General features: G+C 47.8%; 1 protein-coding gene across 1 annotated transcript in view; it reads right to left on the reverse strand.

Moving 5' to 3' along the window:
* The window catches only part of galnt9 (polypeptide N-acetylgalactosaminyltransferase 9), a 172,542-nt gene extending 151,630 nt beyond the window's left edge, over window positions 1-20,912 (reverse strand). Inside the window, exon 1 of the mRNA XM_052032123.1 lies at window positions 20,455-20,912. Within this exon, the coding sequence (XP_051888083.1) occupies window positions 20,455-20,674 (220 nt within the window). The 5' untranslated portion in view covers window positions 20,675-20,912. The remainder of the gene's footprint in view (window positions 1-20,454) is intronic.
* Between the last annotated feature and the right edge of the window lie 239 nt (window positions 20,913-21,151).

Genomic DNA, 21,151 nt, shown 5'->3' on the forward strand with positions numbered 1-21,151 from the left:
CATGGGTTATTTTATCTCCGTTATTAAGGTTTACTTTCAATAACCTGCTTTGGTGAGCTGATTGAATCACTCTCTCAGAGAGCTACCAGAACACAAAAGGCTGGATGGCCTCCAGCCATCCTTTGCTCTTTACTTCTTCCCAGGATGAATGGGGACGAACCATGAAATACTCACACGTGGCTAGGTCTGACGTCACCACCCTTAGCGGATTAGAGGGTCTGAACTATAAGGAGAGGTTGGACAAACTTGGGTTGTTTTCTCTGGAGCGTCAGAGGCTGAGGGGGGACCTGATATAGGTTTATAAAATTGAGAGAGGCATAGAGAGAGCATAGGTTTAAGGTGAGAGGGGATGCATGGATCCAGAACAAGTGCCTGTCTTGGCAACCTCACACCCAATCAAATGTGTGGGGGTTGGAGAGTGCAGTGCTCCTGATACTCCCAGGGATACTAGCTGGCACCACTAATACAATCATCCCAAGTAAACTTGTCACCAAACTCCGAGACCTAGGACTCAAAACCTCCCTCTGGAACTGGATCCTTGACTTTCTGACCAACAGACCGCAATCAGTGAGGATAGGCAGCAATACCTCCGGCACAATTATTCTCAACACTGGTGCCCCACAAGGCTGCATCCTCAACCCTCTACTCTACTCCCTATACACTCACGACTGTGTGGCCAGATTCTGCTCTAACTCAATCTACAAATTTGCAGATGATACCACCGTTGTAGGCCATATCTCAAATAATGATGAGTCAGAGTAAAGGAAGGAGATAGAGAGCTTAGTGACATGGTGTCATGACAACAACCTTTCCCTCAATGTCAACAAAACAAAAGAGCTGGTCATTGACTTCAGGAAAGGGAGCGGTGTACGTGCACCTGTCTACATCAATGGTGCTGAGGTTGAGAGGGTTGAGAGTTTCAAGTTCCTGGGTGTGAACATCACCAACAGCCTGTCCTGGTCAAATCACGTCGATGTCACGGCCAAGAAAGCTCACCAGCGCCTCTACTTCCTCAGGAGGCTAAAGAAATTTGGTTTGTCCCCTTTGACTCCCACCAACTTTTATCGATGCACCATAGAAAGCATCCTATCGGGATGTATCACGGCTTGGTACGGCAACTGCTCTGCCCAGGACCACAAGAAGCTGCGGAGAGGTGTGGACACAGCCCAGCACATCACAGACACCAGCCTCCCCTCCTTGGACTCTCGTTCCCCTTCTTTACCTCTTGCTGTCTTGGTGAAGCAGCCAGCATAATCGAAGACCCCACCCACCCGGGACATTCTCTCTTCTCTCCTCTTCCATCGGGTAGAAGATACAGGAGCCTGAGGGCACGTACCACCAGACTTAAGGACAGCTTCTACCCCACTGTGATAAGACTATTGAACGGTTCCCTTATGCGATGAGATGGACTCTGACCTCACGATCTACCTTGTTGTGACTTTGCACCTTATTGCGCTGCACTTTCTCTGTAGCTGTGACACTTTACTCTGTACTGTTATGGTTTTTACCTGTACTACATCAATGCACTCTGTACTAACTCAATGTAACTGCACTGTGTAATGAATTGACCTGTACAATCGGTATGCAAGACAAGTTTTTCACTGTATCTCAGTATAAGTGACAATAATAAACTAATACCAAGGGCTCTCACTGCTGCACTGAGCTTCAGTGCTGACTTTATCCCCCAGCTCCTCTCCATCAGGCTGTCACCATCTAATTGACGGTAGGGCCAATGGACAGGAATGTCGATCCGGGCAGAGGGGGAGCATCCCAACAGACTATGGCAATTTAAGATAAGATTTCTTTATTAGTCACATGTACACACAGTGAAACGCATCTTTTGCGTAGAGTGTTCTGGGGGCAGCCCGCAAGTGTTGCCACGCTTCCGGCGCCAACATAGCACACCCACAACTTCCTAACCCGTATGCCTTTGGAATGTGGGAGGAAACCGGAGCACCAGGAGGAAACCCACGCAGACACGGGGAGAACGTACAAACTCCTTACAGACAGCGGTGGGAATTGAACCCGGGTCTCTGGCACTGTAATAGTGTTACGCTAACTGCTGCACCATTTATTACAATGATTGCAATAAATATTGGACCAAAGCCGTTTGCCCTGGGAGTGGTCACTGAGTACAGAAGGCAGTGGTCACCCACATTTCTCACAGCCACGGGTGGTGGATGTGTGGAGGAGGAAGATAATTAATGAGTGTTGTCCCAGCGCAGGATGATGTTATCACTGGATGTGAAGCATCTGTGTGCTCGAATTACTAGTGCTTCTCAAATAAAACCATAGAACCATAGATGAGTGCTGCTCAGCAGAACATGCACCAATTTCCCAGGTAATGCACCAGGAGCAGTGTCACCCAATGAACATCAGATACAGAAATTGCATCGGGTGCACAACCATAATCCTGGAACAGAAGTCCCCTGCTGAATGTTTGGAGCATCATCACCTGAACTGGAAAAGTGTCTTCTGCTCAGGTAGAAGTGATTTGGAGAGGGTAAGGCACTGTAGAGCACTATACATCATAATTCCTCAACCAATGTTCATTAGTGACATTGATTCAGAGATAAATATTATCCAGGGCATTAGGGAGAACTCTCCTGTTCTTTGTCAGATGCCACGTGAGCATCAGAGGGCAGACCAGGCCTCAGTTTAACGTTTCACCCGCAGGGCTGGATCTTTGGAAGCTCAGCATCCACTGGCAGTGCCCTAGGCAACACACCCTCGTTTCAGGAGCGGGACTTGAACCCACGACCTCCCGCCTCGGAGGTGAGCGAGGGCGACCCACTCTAACCCTCCCTTTGCACAGTGCCACCCACAAAACCAAGGAGTGGTGGCTTGAAAGAGGCACAAGGATTTTGCAGCACAAAGAATAACAAGTGCCTGTTAGTGGATTAAGTGCAGTAATTCACTCTGACAGCTCTGTTACAGCAGAAATGCTGAAACCTCCCCTGTCAATTTATGATGCGCTGAGTGCTACTCGATTGAGTTACTCAGCTGCCAGCCCTTTATTATCATATATGTTTGACACAAACCTGTACCCATCAGGTCAGGAGATCCTGTAGATTGATGGGACAGTGCCCACCTGACAAACTAACCCTGGATTTTCTCAGCTATTGTTGGTTTGCATCAACAAATCACCAACAGCCTGTCCCAGTCCAACCATGTAGATGTCACGGCCAAGAAAGCTCACCAGCACCTCTACTTCCTCAGGAAGCTATAGAAATTTGGCATGTCCCCTTTGACACTCACCAATTTTTATCAATGCACAATAGAAAGCATCCTATCTGGATGAGTCATGGCTTGGTACGGCAACTGCTCTGTCTGTGACCACAAGACACTGCAGAGAGTTGTGGACACAGCTCAGTACATCACGGAAATTAGCCTCCCCCGCATGGACTCTGTCTACACTTCTCGCTACCTCAGTAAAGCAGCCAACATAATCAAAGACTCCAACAACCCTGGACATTCTCTCTTCTCCCCCCTCCCACTGGGCACAAGATACAAAAGCCTGAAAGCGCGTACCACCAGGCTCAAGGACAGCTTCTATCCCACTGTTAAGGCTATTGAACGGTTCCCTAGTACAATAAGATGGACTCTTGACCTCACAATCTACCTCAATGCACCATATTATCTACCTGCACTGCACTTTCTCTGTAACTGTAACACTTTATTCTGCATTCTGTTATTGTTTTCCCTTGCACTACCTCGACGCACTGATGTAATGAAATGATCTGTATGGATGGCATGCAGAACAAGGTTTTTCACTGTAACTTGGTACATGTGACAGTAATAAACCAATAATAATAACCTCATGGTTTTGCTCAGAACATGCTGGGTTACATATAACCGCACACAGAATATTATTGTGCCAAACAAGGGCTTTCAGGTCCCTGTCTGGGATGCCAATAGATGACCCTTTATCTCTATGGGCATTGAACATTCTTCAATGCTACAGAGAGATGAAACAGTCCATTCGGCCCACTGACCCTGCACTGATTCTCCAGTCAGTCCCACTGCCCTACTCTCTCTCCATACCCCTGTACAGTTCCCCCTCTCCAGCTCCTCTGTAGAAGGATCACACATAAAATGCTGGAAGAACTCAGCAGATCAGGTAGCATCTATGGAGGGAAATGGACAGTCAATGTATTGGGTCAAGACCCTTCATCAGTATCCAGATGAAGGGTCTCGACCCAACATGTCATGTGTCCATTTCCCTCCCTAGGTGCTGCCTGACCTGCTGAGTTCCTCCAGCTTTTTATGTGTTGCTCCAGATTCCAGCATCTGCAGTCTCTTGTCCCTTCTCTGTAGAAGGTCCCTGGTGAATCCAATTCCACCGCCCCTCTGGGATGTGAAGCCTAGATCACAGCTCATCAAAAACATTCTCCTCCTCCCTCCTCCAGTTCCACAACGTTCAGTCCTTTGGTCAGTGAAACCCCCATCTCTGGGGGCAGTTTCTCCACATCCGCTCCATGGAAACCCCTCCTGATTTTGAACCCTTCCATTAAATCCCACCTTAACCATCCAGCTTCTCCACAGAACTGAAGCCCTCAGCCATGTGACTATCCAGTGAATATTCTCTGTAATCTCTCCTCCAACCTAATTGATTGGGTGGTCAGTCACACAGCACAAAAACAGACCATTTGGCCCAACTGATCCATGCCAACCAAGATTCCCATCTAAGTTGGTCCCATTTGCCCGTGTTTGGCCCATACCCCTCTAAACATTTCCTATCCATGTACCTGTCCAAATAACTTTCAAATGTTGTTGAAGTACCTGCCTCAACCACTTCCTCTGGCAGCTCGTTCCATATACTGACCACCCTCTGGGTGAAAAAGTTGCCCCTCAGGTTCCTATTAAATCTCTCCCCTCTCACCTTAAACCTATGCCCTCTAGTTCTTGGTTCCCCAACCCTGGGGAAAAGACTGTGTGCATTCACCCTCTCTCTGCCCCTCATGATTTTATACACCTCTATAAGATCACCCCTCATCCTCCTACACTCCAATGAAAAAATGTCCCAGCCTGTCCAACCTCTCTCCATAACTCAGTCCCTCAAGTCTCGGCAACGTCCTCGTGAATCTCCTCTTAACTCTTTCCAGCTTAATGGCACCTTTCCTACAACAGGTTGACCAAAACCAAACACAATACTCCAAATGCGACCTCACCGATGTCTTGTACAACTACAACATAACGTCCCAACTTCTGTACTCAGTGCCCTGACCATTGCAGGCCAGCGTGCCAAACGCCTTCTTCTCCACCCTGTCTACCTGCAATGGCACTTCCAGGGAACCATTGGATGGTGTTGATGTTCACAGTGACCTGCTGAAGTCAGCAAGTAATTGGAAAGGCAAAAGCTACGTTAGCCTTATTTATTACAAGAGGATTTGCATGCAAGAGTCAGGAAGTCTCAAACTGTACAGGGCCTTGGTGAAACCACACCTGGAGTATTGTGAACAGTTTAGGTCTCGTTCCCCAAGGATGTACTTTCCTTGGAGGGTATGCAGTGAAGATTCACCAGACTAGTTCCAGGGATGGTGGGTTTGTTGTTTGGAGAGACCAGGATTATTCTCTAGAGTTTGGGGGGGGGGGGGGGGTGGGGGGTGGCTGGTGAAGGGGCAAGTCTAGAAGCAGAGGTCGGCTGTTTAGGACTGAGATGAAGAGAAATTTCATTCCTCTGAGGGTGGTGAAGCTTTGGAGTTCTCCGCCCACGAGTACAGTCACTGAGTTCTTTCGAAGAAGATGGATAGATTTCTGGATATTAAGGGAATCAAGGGATAAGGGGATAGAGCAGGGGAAGGGAGCAGAGGTAGAAGATCAGCCCTGATCTTGACTTATGGCAGAACAGGATCGAGGGTCCAAGTGGCCTCCCTTCTCTTAAGTTCTAATCCAAATGAGAAAGTGATTGTTCAGGTCTGCCAACTGTGTTGGACTATGTAGAGAGAATCTTTATCCCAAGCTAGAAGTGTTATGTACTAGAAGACATGCATTTAAGGTGAGGTGGGGGGGGGGGGGGGGGGGGAGTTTAAAGGGGATGTGTGGACAAGCTTCTTTTTAAAAGAACAGGGAATGGTAGGTGCCTGGAACTGGCTGCGAGGGGGGTTGGTGGAAGCAGATACAAGAGTGGCCTTTAAGAGGCTGTTAGACACATGAATATACAGGGAATGGAGGGATTTGGATCATGTTCAGGCAGAAGAGAGTTAGTTTAATTTGCAATGTGTTCAGCACAGAAATTGTGGGCCGAAGGACCTGTTCCTGTGTTGTACTGTTCTATGTCCCAGGTGAGGCACAGCCCTCGATTGTTCTCTCTGGAATTGTACAGAAATATTTCATTTTCTTCACGTGACAGAGTGCAACACACAGGTACAGAGAACATGAGGCCACTTGGCCCCTCCACCCCTTCCACAATTCGAGGGCTGATTTCCAGTCTAGCTCCATGTACAGCTATTCCTCAACCGACAGACGTCCGGTTTACACATTTTCCTTATCATGCCAATGGCACATTTCCTCAATTTACGAAGGTTTTTTTTACTATAACAAATAGCCCACAACTCTCCATCGGCAGGAGTACTTAGTACCAAAGCACCAATCATGCATCTTGTTTAGTATTTAGGATTTAACAAATTTCACCAAACAGTTTCCCTGGAATGCATGTATCATAAGCCAAGAGAAGGTTGGTATCTTAACTTCACACCATGAGTTATCAACTTGAGAATAATAGATATTTGTTAGTGAATAATCGATCCAAATGCCAATTTCCCTCTGGGAGCTGGAGCACTCCCCAACTTCACTCCTGAGCAACATAGCTGTTATTTTTGGACTCAGTTGTCTCTGGATGAAGATCCAGTAACTTCACCACCACACCATAAAGACGTCGTCAAGCCAGAAAGTGCACAAAGAAATTTATGAGGATGTTGCAAGGACTCAAGGATTGAGATATAGGGAGAGGTTGGACAGGCTAGGTCTTTATTCCCTGGAATGTAGGATATTGAGGGGTGACCTTATAGAGGTGCATAAAATCATGAGGGGCATAGATAGGGTGAATGCACAAAGTCTTTTTCCCAGGGAAAGGGAACTAAAAACTAGAGGGCACAGGTTTAAGGTGAGAGGGGAAAGGTACAAAAGGAACCTGAGGGGGAACTTCTTGCAGAGGGTGGTGGGTACATGGAACGAGCTGCCAGAGGAAGTGGTTGAGGCAGGTACAATAACAACATTTAAAAAAACACCTGGACAGGTATGTGGATAGGAGGGTTTTAGAGGAATATGAGCCAAACACGAGCAAATGGGACTAGCTTGGTGGGCACCTTGGTCAGCGTGGAGGAGTTGGGCCGAAGGGCCTGTTTCTGTGCTGTGTTACTCAAAAAAAACCACAGGTATCATTAAACCTCAATATCATTCTGACAAATCCAACCGTCCTGAACCTTGGGTTGAATCCAGTGCCTCAGGTTTGGCCTGATAGAGCTTTGAGCAACACTTTTATTCCTTTGTACTCCTCTGCCCTTGAGACAAAGAGTAATATTTCATTGGCCTTTTTAAATTAAGATTTGTATCAGCCAAATAGCTTTTAGCGATATTTTCCTATTTGCAAAATGATGAAAACATGAATAATTAATACTTCAGAGAGCAAGTGAGAGACTCCAGGGTGGAGAGGTTGGATTAGAAATTGGCCAGTGACAGAGCCATCAGTGGCAATGAACTCCAGCTAATTGTTTGATGGAAAAACGACAAATTCAACAGAGCAGCAGTGGGAGATAATTAAACATGGAACTGAACGCATACATTTAATGGCCTCTCTTCTCTCAGCAGGGAGGTTGATAATCAAAGGACTTGATGGAGTAATCAGTGGTGGGATCAGAGGGGTGTGGAGGAGAAAGGTTTTCACCCCGAGGGTTGAGGACTCACTGCTTGACAGTGAAGACTAGATGTCAAGACCCACAACGCCAGATGTGCTTTAACCCACAAGGCAGTGGATCGAGTGGGATCAGGCTAGAGCGCACTCTCATCTCTCCAGGATGGGCCCAATGGCCTCTTTCCACCGCATGAGTAATTCTGTAAAATGGGTTCAACAAAGGCAATGATTGAGGGTCCAGGGAGAAATGTCAGATTTAAAGGAAAAGAATCTGAGTTATAAGCACGGGGTGGATTGCAGGCAAACGGCTGAAGACCTATACTGCGTCACTGAAAGAGAAAGGGAGGTTCAGGACAACAATGAGACGGTGGAAGGTGGCTGCTCAAAAGCAGAGAGCCATGTGGGTACAACAGTGGGGGGGGGGGGGGGTGGAGAGAGAAAGGATGGTGGGGAAGCGGGAAAAGGAAGGTTAGGAGGTCTGTGTGGAGTTTGCACATTCTGGGCTTCTTCCAGGTGCTCCGGTTCCCTCCCACATCCCAAAGACATGTGGGTCGGTGGGTTAATTGGCTGCTGTAAATTGCTTTGAGTGTGTAGGTGAGGGGTAGAACCTGGGGGAGTTGATGGGAGTGTGGGGAGAATAAAATGGGATTGGTGTCAAATTAACTTAAATAGGTCCACGATGGCGCGAGCTCAGTCGGCCATACAGCGTGATTCTGTCTCGTCCACGTGTGCTAATCACACACAACAGCCCCTGCACACTGAGCTCTGCTGTCAAAGTTTGGTTCCACCAACACCAATGACACTGAATCTTTGGAGCAGAGCCCTACCCTGGCTGCTATGGTACTGTGGGATCAATACAAATGTAATTCAACCCCACCCAGACCAAATACTCTTCATCCTAGAATCCCAAAAGCAGAGGAAAAGTCACCACAGGCAGGAAGTGTCAGGAACTTCTCAAAATATCTCTGGAAACTCCATTTACACAGAGGGACACGTTACATCTGAAGCAAGAGGGCAATGATAGAGGGCTGGTCTCGTGATGCAATGCCTGTGACCGGTGGCATTCCACATGGATCGGTGCTGGGACCCTTGCTGTTTGTAAGATGTGAATGATATGGGTTTAGGTGTGGGGAGCGTGATCAGTAAGTTTGCAGATGACATGAAGATCGGTGGAGGTTTTGACAGCGGAGTGTGGTCTTGGGCCACAGGGTGATATCCATGTGTTGGTGAAATGGGCTGAGAGGTGGCAGATGGAGTTTAATCCTGATAAATGGGAGGTGATGCTTTTCGGGAGCACTAATGAGGCTTGGACATACACCATGAACGTAGGGTCCTAGGGAATACTGAGAAACAGAGGGACCTTGGTGCACAAGTCCAAAGGTCCTTGAAGGTGGCAGTTCACATAGATACTGTGGTTAAGAAGGTATATGGGACACTGAGCCTTCATTAGTCAAGACGCTGAATACAAGAACAAAGAGGTTATGCTCTAACTTTATAAAACCTTGGTCAGACCTCAGCTGAAGTACTACATGCAGATCTGGTCACCACACTACAGGAAGGGTGTGACAGCGCTGGAGAGAGTGCAGAGGGGGTTCACCAGGAGGTTACCTGGGACGGGGAGCAGTTCAGTTATGAGGAGAGACTGGAGAGGCTGGGTCTGTTCTCCCCTGAACAGAGGGGGTTAAGAGGGGACATGACTGAGGTGTATAAAATGAGGAGGGGTATAGATAGGGTAGACTGCATGAAACTTTCCCCATATCAGAGGGAGATTAAACTAGAGGACACAGATTAGGGTGAGGGGGGAGAGATTTAGAGGGGATCTGAGGGGGACCTTCTTCACCTAGAGAGTGGAGAGAACCTGGAACACACTGCCTGAGGGAGCAGTGGAAGCAGAGTCACTGACAGCGTTTACGAGGTGTCCAGACAAGCACTTGAATCGCCCGGGTATAGAGGGCTATGGACCAAGGGCTGGGAGATGGAAATAATGTGGATGGGCACTCACACATCAGCACAGTTCTGAAGGGCTGAAAGGCCTGTTTCAAATGCTGCATGACTCTATTTAAGAAAATTACAGCCTATTAGATCTTACCTCGGGGTGTAAAGCTCAGAATTAAAGAAAGACTCAGATTTCTATAGCACCTTTCATGACTGCAAGACATTTCAATAAAGTACTTATAATTGGAATGGGTTTATTATTGTCACATGTACCAAGGTACAGTAAAAACTGTTTTGCACACCATCCATACAGATCATTTCATTACATCAGTGCACTGAGGTAGTACAAGGGAAAACAATAACAGAATGCAGAGTATAGTGCAGACACAAAGCATCCTGCAGAAGCTGGAATCTGGAGCAATATGCAACAAGTGCTGGAGGAACTCAGCAGGTCAGGCAGGGAAATAAACAGTTGACATTTCGGGCAGAAGCCAGAATCAGAAGGGGAGGGGAGGGGGGGGAGGAGGAAGAGGAGTGGGAGGTGTATTGCAGAATAAAGTGTCACAGTTACAGAGAAAGTGCAGTGCAGGCAGACAATAAGGTGCAAGGTCATAACGAGGTAGATTGTGAGGTCAAGAGTCCATTTTATCATACTGTGGAACCGTTCAATAGTCTGATAACAGTGGGATAGAAGCTGTCCTTGAGCCTGGTGGTACATGCTTTCAGGCTTTTGTATTGCAGTCATTGTTGTAATGTAGGAAATTAGCAAATGTTTCGAAATCATCTGGACTCAACAAGGACACATCAGCATGGGCCTATAAATAGAAGTCATGCTTGGCAGTTGATGTTTAAGGAAAGCTTGGTGTAATGCAGGTACATGATATACGTTTTCAGAAGACATTTGCTAATGGATCACATGGCAGGCTACAAAAGGAACGTGAATGAGAGAGTTGGCAGTGATAGATGGGTTTTAGCTTTCCGTCAGTGCTCTCGCTTCTGACCCAGAATGTCAAGAGTTCACCAGAAGTTGAGCTATTTGTCTGTCCCAGATGTCACAGTATTGATGTAGTTGCTCTGGTTAACCTTCCAGTGAATGTGTCTTTTCTTCCTGCCGGCTGTTGGCGGTGGGGTCTCGGTGATGGTAATACCATCAACTTTCATGGGGGAACAAAGGACTGTAGATGCTGGAATCTAGATGAAAAACACAATGATGCTGGAGGAACTCAGCATCCATCACTCAGGACCCTCACATCCCAGGACATGCCCTCTTCACATTACTACCATCAGAGAGGAGGTACAGGAGCCTGAAGACCCACGCTCAATGATTCAGGAACAGCTTCTTCCCCTCCATCAGATTTCTGAATGGTCCATGAATTTTTTTGTGCTATTTATTTTGTAATATATAGTAATTTTATGTCTTTGCACTGTACTGCTGCCGCAAGACAACAAATTTCACGACATACAAGTCAGTGATAATAAACCTGATTCTGAACTCCTCAGTAAATGAAGCCAATGCCTGCATGCAGCCAGACCTAGACAACGTTCAGGGATAGGCTGATAAGTGGTAGACAACATTCGCACCAGAACATTTCCAGACAATGATAATCTCCAACAAGACAAAATCTAACCACATACCTTTGACATTCAATGGCCTTTCCATCGCCAAGGTCAAGCATGGTAGTGTAGCGGTTAGTGTAACACTATTACAGCACCAGCAACCTGGGTTCGATTCCAGCCACTGTCTGTAAGGAGTTTGTACGTTCTCCCCATGACTGTGTGGGTTTCCTCCGGGTGCTCCGGTTTCCTCCCACATTCCAAAGACGTACGGGTTAGGAAGTTGTGGGCATGCTATGTTGGCGCCGGAAGCGTGGCGACACTTGCGGGCTGCCCCCAGAACACTCTACGCAAAAGATGCATTTCACTGTGTGTTTTGATGTACACGTGACTAATAAAGAAATCTGATCTTATCAAAATCTGGCACCGTCAACATCCTGACGTTGACTAGAAATTCAACGGGACCAGTTACAGTAAATACCATGGTGACAGAGCAGGCCAGAGACTGGGGGTCTATGGGGAGTGACTCACCTCCTTGCACCCCACCATCCACAAGGCACAGGTCAGAAGTGCAGCTCTACAACTCTCAAGAAGCTCGACAGCATGCAGAATGAAGCAGCCCACTAATGAGCACCCAATCCACCACACTCCAGCACCAGCACTCAGTGGCTGCAGTACACACACTCTGCATTGAAGTTATTCGCCTTGCCCACTCAAACCAGCACTCCCAGATTTGGGAGCTCTACCACCAAGGACAAAAGTAGCAGGTACATGGGAACACCACCACCTGCAGGTTCCCCTCCGGGTCACACACCATGCTGAGTCGGAGGAATGTCGTCACTGGGACTAAATCCTGGGAACCCCTCCTAAACAGCACTGTGGGAACAGCCCCGGACATTCTCTCTTCTCCCCCCTCCCGTCAGGCAGAAGATACAAAAGCCTGAAAGCACGTACCACCAGGCTCAAGGACAGCTTCTATCCCGCTGTTATAAGACTATTGAACGGTTCCCTAGTACAATAAAATGGACTCTTGACCTCACAATCTACCTCGTTATGGCCTTGCACCTCATTGTCTGCCTGCAGTGCACTTTCCCTGTAACTGTGACACTTTATTCTGCATTCTGTTATTGTTTTCCCTTGTACTGCCTCAATGCACTGTGTAATGAAATGGTCTGTACTGACAGCATGCAAAACAAAGTTTTTCACTGTACCTCGGTACATGTGACAATAGTAACCCAGTGGGGGGTTGTCCTGTGTTACAACAGCTTCTGCCACTAAACACAAGGACACTTAAAGGAAGATCAAGGTGATGCTGGTGCAGTTAACTTGAGGTGGCAGAGTATTGTTTGCAGTTTTGTGGACCCTGTTATTAAAAAGGATACTATGCCCATGACAAGAGTCCAGTGAAGCATTTATGGAAACATTTCCCAGAATGAGAGCTTACATTTCTGAAGAACAGATTGAAGTTTTTCATTCCATTCTATCAAATAAATTATAGGTGAATATCATATTGGATTAGTGACAGATGATTTTCTGGTGGCTGCTATGTTGTTAACAACGAACTGAGGAATACAACACATGAACTGGAAACAGGAGGCAATTCAGCCCTTCTCGCCTGCTGCAGATGATGGCTGATCTACCTCAGTGCCATTTTCCTGCCCTAACTCCACATCCATTGAATCTCTTAATAGCCAGAAATCCATAGTCTTCCGGGGTAGAAAATTCCCGAGATTCACCATCCTTTGAGTGAGAAAACTTCTCTGCATCTCAGTGCCAATTAGCTGACCCCTTATTCCCAACCTGTCCCCTGGTTCTAGACTCCTGAGCTGCAGGAAACACCCTCCCTGATTCAAGGCCTGCAAGGATCAATAAGATCTCCTCTCATCTAAATCCTACAGTCTGGGTCTGCTCAATCCCTCCTCTCGCAGCCAACCTCCCATCCCTGGAACCAGCCTCATCAGTAGAGTCACACAGCACAGAAACAGCCCATCAAGTCACAGTGAACAGCAGGGCCCCGGGGAACATTGTAGAATGGAGGGACCTTGGAGTTCAAGTACATGGTTCCTTGAAAGTGGCGTCACAGGTAGACGGGGTGGTGAAGGCAGCTTTTGGCACGCTGGCCTTCATCAGTCAGGGCAGTGAGTATAGAAGTTAGGAGGTCACGGTGTGGTTGTACAGGACACTGGTGAGGCCGCACTTGGAGCGCTGTGTTCAGTTTTGGTTGCCCGGCTATTGGAAGGATGATATTAAATTGGAAAGAGTGCAGAAAAGATTTACAAGATTATTGCCGGGTCTTGAGGGGCCGAGCGAGAAGTTGGACAGGCTAGGACTTTATTCCTTGGAGCGTAGGAGACTGAGAGGTGTATAAGATCATGAGGGGCATAGATTGCACACTCACCCTCAGTCTTTTTCCCAGGGTTGGGGGATCAAGAACTAGAGTGGATATGTCATGTGTTTAAGGTGAGAGGGAAAAGATTTAATAGGATCTTGAGGGCAACTTTTTGAGGGTGGTATGTATGTGGAATGAGCTGCCAGAGGAAGTGCTTGAGGCATTGACAATCTTTAAAAGGTACTTGGACAGGTCAATGGATAGCGAAGGTTTAGAAGGTTATGGGCCAAACACTGGTAAATTGGACTAGCCTCTTTGGGCATCTTGGTCAGCAGGGACCAGATGGGCCAAAGGGTCTGTTTCTATGACTATGTCAATGCTGTCCATCAACCACCTGTTACACTAATTTTATTCTTACCACATTCTGGGGAGGCACATCTGTATCAGAATGTTTGTTGTGGCCCCTCTTTTTTTTTTGGTTTGGAGACCAACACTGTACACAATACTCCAGGTGTGATCCAACCATAGATAATTTCAGGAAGGTATCTTTACTCCCGTACTCAAATCCTCTCAGAATTTAGAAAGCAGAATGGAAAAGTTGGGGGGAAATGAAGGATTATTGGAACATGGAATGTTTACCAGAAGTGCTGCTGGGACCAGCATATAATTTTCAAAGGGAATTGGTTAAGTCTTTGAAAGGAAAAGACTTCATTTCTATAGCTCCTTTCACATTCTCAGGATGTTCAAAGGAGTTCAGTCAGGAACCAGAAGGCTGCCATTCTCATATGTAAATGTTTATCCATTAATAACCATTGCTCTACCTCTACAGATGCTGCTCAACCTGCTGAGTTCTTCCAGAAGTTTATCTTTTGCTCCAGATTCCAGTCTCTTGTGTCTTAAGGTCCAACCACATACTCTCCAAAGTCTTTAGTGTCATTTCATTCCCCTCCATAAGGAACGGGAACAGTATTGAGCCACTCAGACCCTTGCATCTGGTCAGCCACTCAATAAGGTCATGTTTGTGCTCAACACAAGAGAGACCGCAGATGCTGGAAATCTGGAGCAACACCCAAGATGCCGGAGGAACTCAGCGGGTCAGGCAGCATCTGTGGAGGGAAATGGACAGTCAACATTTCGGGTCAAAACCCTTCTTCAGGACTCACGAATCCTGAAACGTTGCCTGTCCACGTCCCTCCACAGATGCTGCCGACCCACTGAGCTCCTGCAGCATCTTGTGCGTTGCTTGTGTTCATGCTCCTCTTGACCTTTCTTCTGTCTCTCCTCATCCCCATCTCTCAGCCTGACCTGCTATTCCCTTCTCCCACGTACACTCTAACACATCTACACTATTCCCTCAGCCACTCACCGTGGGAACGAGCTACTCATTCTCACTGCCCTTTGGGTGAAGAGGTTTCTCCCAACTTCCTGTTGGATTTCTGATGCTCTCCCATATCGACGTCACCTGGCTCTGCTCTTCCCACAGGAGGAAACGTTCTCTCCTCTCTGCATCCACTGTCAAGACCCTTCATCATTGTGAAGGCCTCACCCCTCATCCACCATTAATTATGAGAAGTGAGGCCGAGTCTGTCCACCCTTTCAGGATATCTCAACCCTCCCATTTCCAGTGTCATCCTCATCAACGTGCCTGCACTGTCTGAAGTGCCTCTATATAACATCGTGACCCTAGATTGAGAGCAACTTAAATTTCCTACCATTATGGTCACACCATTAACGATGCTGCTTAACCCACTTGTATTGATCTCATCAGCCACGTCCTTACCATAGTCATAGAGTTATACAGCACAGAAACAGGCCCTTCGGCCTAACTTGTCCATGCTAACCAAGATGCCCCATCCAAGCTAGTCCCATTTGCCAGAGTTTGGCCCACAACCTTCTAAACCTTTCCTATCCATGTACCTGTCCAATTGTCTTTTAAAAGTTGTTCATGTACCAGCCTCACTCACTTCCTCTGGCAGCTCAGTCGACGTAGATACCACCCTTTGTGTGTTTAAAAAAAAAGTTGCCCCTCAAGTTCCTCTTAAATCTCTCCCCTCTCACCTGTGCCCTCTAGTTCTTGATTCCCCAACCCTGGGAAAAAGACTGAGTGCATTCGCCCATCTATGCCCCTCATGATTATGATTTTATACACCTCTATAAGATCATCTCATAGTCTCCTACACTCCAAGGAATAAAGTCCTAGCCTGTCCAACCTCTCCCTGTAACTCAGTCCCTCAAGTCCTGGTAGCATCCTTGTAAACCTTCTATGCACACTTTCCAGTTTAATAGTGCACTGTACCAGCCCACTTTTACTTCTGCAGTGACCAGAGGTCAAAGTGTGACCTGACCAAGGTTGGATACAGGTTCAGTACAACCTCCCTTCCCTTTCCCCCCCACACTTCTATGCTTGAGTGTCAAAAATGTTGCATCACGGTCTGGTTCGGCAATTCAAATGCACAGGAATGCAAGAAGCTGCAGAGAGTAGTGGACTCAACCCAATACATCAGGGGCACATCCCTCCCCACCATCGGTAGTATCTACAGGACGCACTGCCTCAAGGCGACATCCACCATCCAGGCCGTGCCATCTTCTCACAGCTCCCATTGGGCAGGAGGCACAGGAACAGCTACTTCCCTTCAACCATTCAGTTCTTGAACCAACCGGCACAACCCTAATCATTGCTGTTTAGCAACACTGACCACTTTGCACTAAAATGAACTTTTTTTTGTTCTAATTGTGTTCTTTCTTGTAAAAAAAAGTGTATGAATTATTACATAAATTAAACATTTTATTTCTATGTTTTTCTTGTGAATGTTGTGTATCTGACACTATGTGCCTGTGATGCTGCTGCAAGTAAGTTTTTCATTGCACCTGTGCACACATGGACTTGTGCAGATGACAATAAACTTGACTTTGGACTTTGACTCTCTTGGTCAGGGACTGCAAGGTCCATCAAACACAGCTTCTGCCCAAAAGACTGCCAAGGAGGAAGCTGGAGGCAGAGGGGACCAGGATGGAGGGGAGGGAGGGGAAGGATGGGGTGGAGCAGTAGGACTACCCTCTATGCTGTATATTCCTTCACTAACGTGGTCCACCTTTTGTCAAGTTACTGTGCTACATGTACACAGAAACAGCCTCACACCTCAACACCCACAATTTAAGGCACTTTCATAAAAATCCAAATCACAATCACCTACAATCCCAAGCAGCCTTCAGACAAAGGGCTTTCACCCATCCATTGCAAAAACAGAGCAAACCAGGAGACAGAAGAAATATCCTCTCCCCTAAACAGTTTCCCAAATGCACACACGAGTAAGAAAATTATTGTTGTGTTGCCTGAGCGAGTCAAGAATCAAAGCTTTACAATCACAATGTAATCACCACCTCCAAAACAAAGGATGGTTGGGAAGCAGAGGTTAAACTACAGCCGGGCCAACCAGGTTTATGTGTACCCTGAACCACCTCTTCTCAGTATCATTGTGTTCAGGAGGACGTTGACCAGGCTGCCTGCCTGATGCAAGTGGGTACAAATATCGATCTCAGCACAAGTGTTTTGAATTAAAGAAGCTGAAGAAAAAAAGCAGCAGTTCTTTCTGTGATTTCCTATTAAAACTAAAGCGTTTAGATGTCGTTTTAATGGATGCAGCAAACCAGACACACAGTGGAATACTCTGAAGTAACTTTTTAATGGCAAGGGAGCAGAGTGCAGCAGGATTCCCCGTCAAGACCACAGACAGCCCTGATTCAGAGATGTTCGCTACGGATAGACGCTGAGTCGGATACCCGAGGGGGCTGCAAGGATTCTTGGTGTTCCCAGGAACAAGTTGGTAAGGCCATGGAGTAATGCCCCCTCCAGAGGAGGGCATCCCTGAGTGTACACCACCCCCTCGCCAGTCAGGAACATGGACTTTATCTCAAATGGGCCCCTTCAGACTCGGATCAGGGAAATTCAGCTGGTGGGTGGGGGTTAAAGGGAAATTTTGTACTGAGGGAAAAACTACAACAACAGTACCACTGAATCACTGAAGGACGTAGAACAGCACAGGAACAGGCCTTTCAGCCCACAATGTTGTGCCAAACTAATTAAACTAGTTCCTTCTGCCTGCACAAGGTCCATATTCTTCCATTCTCTAAACGTTCATCTAAGAGCCTCTTAAACACCACTATAGTATCTGCCTCCACCACCACCCCCGGCAGGCTGTTCCAGGCGCCCACCACTCTCTGTGTAAAAGAACTTGCCCCACACATTCCCTTTGAACTTCACCCCACCCCTCAGCTTCAATGTACGCCCTCATATTAGACATTTCAACCCTGGGGAAGAGATACTGGTTGGCTACTCTATCGATGCCTCTCAATCTTATGAGCAATTACTTATAATTGATATTTGGACGAACATAGAACATTACAGCACAGTACAGGCCCTTCAGCCCACTATGTTGTGCTGACATTTTATCCTGCTCTACGATCTATCTAACTCTTCCCTCCCACATAGCCCCCCATTCCTCTATCATTCATGTGGCTAAGAGTCTCTTAAATGTCCCTAATGTATCTGTCCCCACAACCTCTACTGGCAGTGCGTTCCACGCACCCACCACTCTCTGTGTAAAAAAAACTTACCCCGACATCCCCCTTATACCTTCCTCCAATCACCTTAAAATTTTGTCCCTCATGTGAGCCATTGTCACCCTGGGAAAAAGTCTCTGACTGTCCACTTGATCTATGCCTCTTATCATCTTGTTCACCTCCATCAAGTCACATCTTATCCTCCTTCTCTCCAAAGAGAAAAGCCCGAGCTCACTCAACCTATCCTCATAAGACATGAAGGACCAAAAGCTCAGTCAAAGAGGTTGGTTTTAAGTGATATCTTAAAGGAGAGCGAGAGCGAGAGCGAGAGGTGGAGAGATTTACAGAGGGAATTCCTGAGCTCGGGGCCCAGAGAACTGAAGGCACAGCCGTCAGTGGTGGAGGGATTATATGCACGGTTGATCGAGGGGCAGCACAGAGACCTCAGAGAAGTGTTGCGTTGCAAGCGGTTGCAGAGACCTGAGGGGGTGGGATTTGCAAAGAAATTTTTAGCACTGAGGTGCTCCCAGAGCTGGTGAGCACAGCGAGGGGAGTCGGGGTTCAGTCTGATGAGCCAACAAGCTCGCTACAAAACATGAAAGGAAGGTTCCATATTTTAAATCTGCGTTTGGTTTGCACTCACAGCTCACAATAAGGAATTGCTGATTATTATGCAAGATCGAGTGCCATGAGGGCTTACAGCTTGGATGCATTGCCCACACATTGATCAGCTGAGTTGAGCTGAGCTTCTGAGATCCAACTGCTTTAGTAGTCCATGTTGTGGAACAACACACACCCAATTTAAAGTCAGCCGCTGTCAGAACAGCAAATGCAAGTAATGCAAGGACAGAAGGGAAGCAGGTTCCCAAATCAACACACACTTTAAATGCAAAATTGCATGAAATTTAATTGCCTTTCTTTAAAAATAAAAGCTGGACGTCTTTTGTACATGTTGGGTAATTTACTACTGTTTCTATAGCAACCCATGCACCAAAGCCTTTGTGGGATGCCCTGAATAAAAAATCCCTGGGCTGGATAAAACTGCCCCATCACCAAAGAGTGACATGTTTCATTTTGCACTGAAGTTAACTCCTAATGCTGCTCCGGTGGGAACGTTGTGAGCACCCTCCCCCCACCCCTCCGAGGCTGCAGGTTCAAATCCCACTCAGAGGTTCCAGCACAAACTCCAGTTGGACCTGGGTGGAGCTTGGTGTCAGATGAGAAGTGAAACCAAGGCCCCAGATTCAGTCGCCGGACCAGAGAGAGACTCCCAAGGCACACTTTTTCTCCTGATCTACCTCATCGTGGCCCTTGCACCTTATTGTCTACCGGCACTTTCTCTGTGACTGTAACACTGTATGCTGCATTCAGTTTTGTACTTATGTACGGAATGATTTGTCTGGATTGCACACAAGAAGCTTTTCACTGTATCTCGGTACATGTGGCAATAATAAACCAATTACACAACACACCCAGTCTGACCTGCTGCCCAAGACCCTGCTTGAAAAATAACAGGATCAAGCGGTTATCTCACCGTTCCCAGTGGGAGCTTGCTGTGCACAAATTGGCTGCTGTGTCTGTTAACATTCAACAGAGGCTGTGCTCCAAAGAAGCACCGAATGGGAGAGTCCTAACTTGTCCAAGTAATGATGGGGACATCCCAGCAGGGTACAGGTGCTAATGGAAGTGTCCTGGGATAGAGAGATGTGTCGATGGAAATATCCTGGGAGAGTGGCAAATGTTTCATGGGAATGTCCCAGCTCAGCGACAATAGAGCACAGGTTTAAGGTGCGAGGGGACGAGGTTTAGAGGGGATCTGAGGGGTAAATTTCATACACGGAGAGCGGTTGGTATCTGGAACTCGCTGCCAGGGGAAGCGGTGAAATGAGGTGCAGTCACTACGTTTAAGAAGCATTTAGACAGACACTTGAAGGCGCACAAGGATACGGACCCATGCGGCTAGGTACAGCGGTCGGCACGGACACGGTGGGCCGAAGGACCCCGTTTCTGTGCTGTTGGACTCTTGCGAATGGCAGGCGCTAGGAAGATGCAAACCCTCTGGCGATCCGTTCAGCCCGAGGCACAACTTGTCATTTGGAAAGAGGTAGTTTGGGGTTGTAGCAGAGCCCAGCTCCCGCCCCGGGCAGTGACCGCTCTCCACCCCTCGCCCCGGGACAGGTGACCGGCGGCAGGGTGGGGACAATGAGACCACCATCTCTATTACCGTTGAGCTGACTGTAGACCACCTCCTCCAGGTGCTCCAGGCGCTGCAGGATGTTCTCTCTGTCCTTCAGCTGCTCCCGGCTGCGAACCTTGCTGCGATACACCTGCACCAGCTCGCCCGACCGCTCCGAGATCCGGCAGTAGACGGAGAACAACACAATGCCCAGGAACACACAGATATTGACGGTGAGCAAAGTTTTGATTCTCCGGGCTGGGGCCATTGCAGAGGAGACTTGGGGCGCATCTGGAAGAGCCGGGGGAGGGTGGTGGGGACAACAGCTGGAGGAGGGGAAATTAGCCCTGAAGGTGCCCTGATAGACAGTCTCCAGCAAGCGGCTTGCAAAGCAGAGAGAGAGAGAGAGCAAAGTGCTCGGGGCTTCGTGCAACGCAAACCCTGCAAAACAAAAATATCTCAAGCCAGCCTCTCCTGCATTGCTCTCTCGTCGGGGGCGAGGTGGCCACAGCAATGCCCAGTCGCCCCTCCGCAGCGCCGGGGATGTGTTGGGGGAGAGAGGGGAGGGGAGAGGATTCACAGCGACGCGCACACGGCAGCCTCATTGGATCCGCGCTGCTCTTAAAGTCACAGCAGCCTCGCTTGGCGTCCGGCCAAGGCAGTGCGAACGGGGTAAGGTTTTACAGCGCACAGCAGCCCTCCCTCCCCTCTCGCCCCCCCTCCCTCTCTCCCCCTCCGCCCTCTC

This window comes from Pristis pectinata, chromosome 17, assembly GCF_009764475.1.
Source record: "Pristis pectinata isolate sPriPec2 chromosome 17, sPriPec2.1.pri, whole genome shotgun sequence".
Taxonomy (NCBI): domain Eukaryota; kingdom Metazoa; phylum Chordata; class Chondrichthyes; order Rhinopristiformes; family Pristidae; genus Pristis; species Pristis pectinata.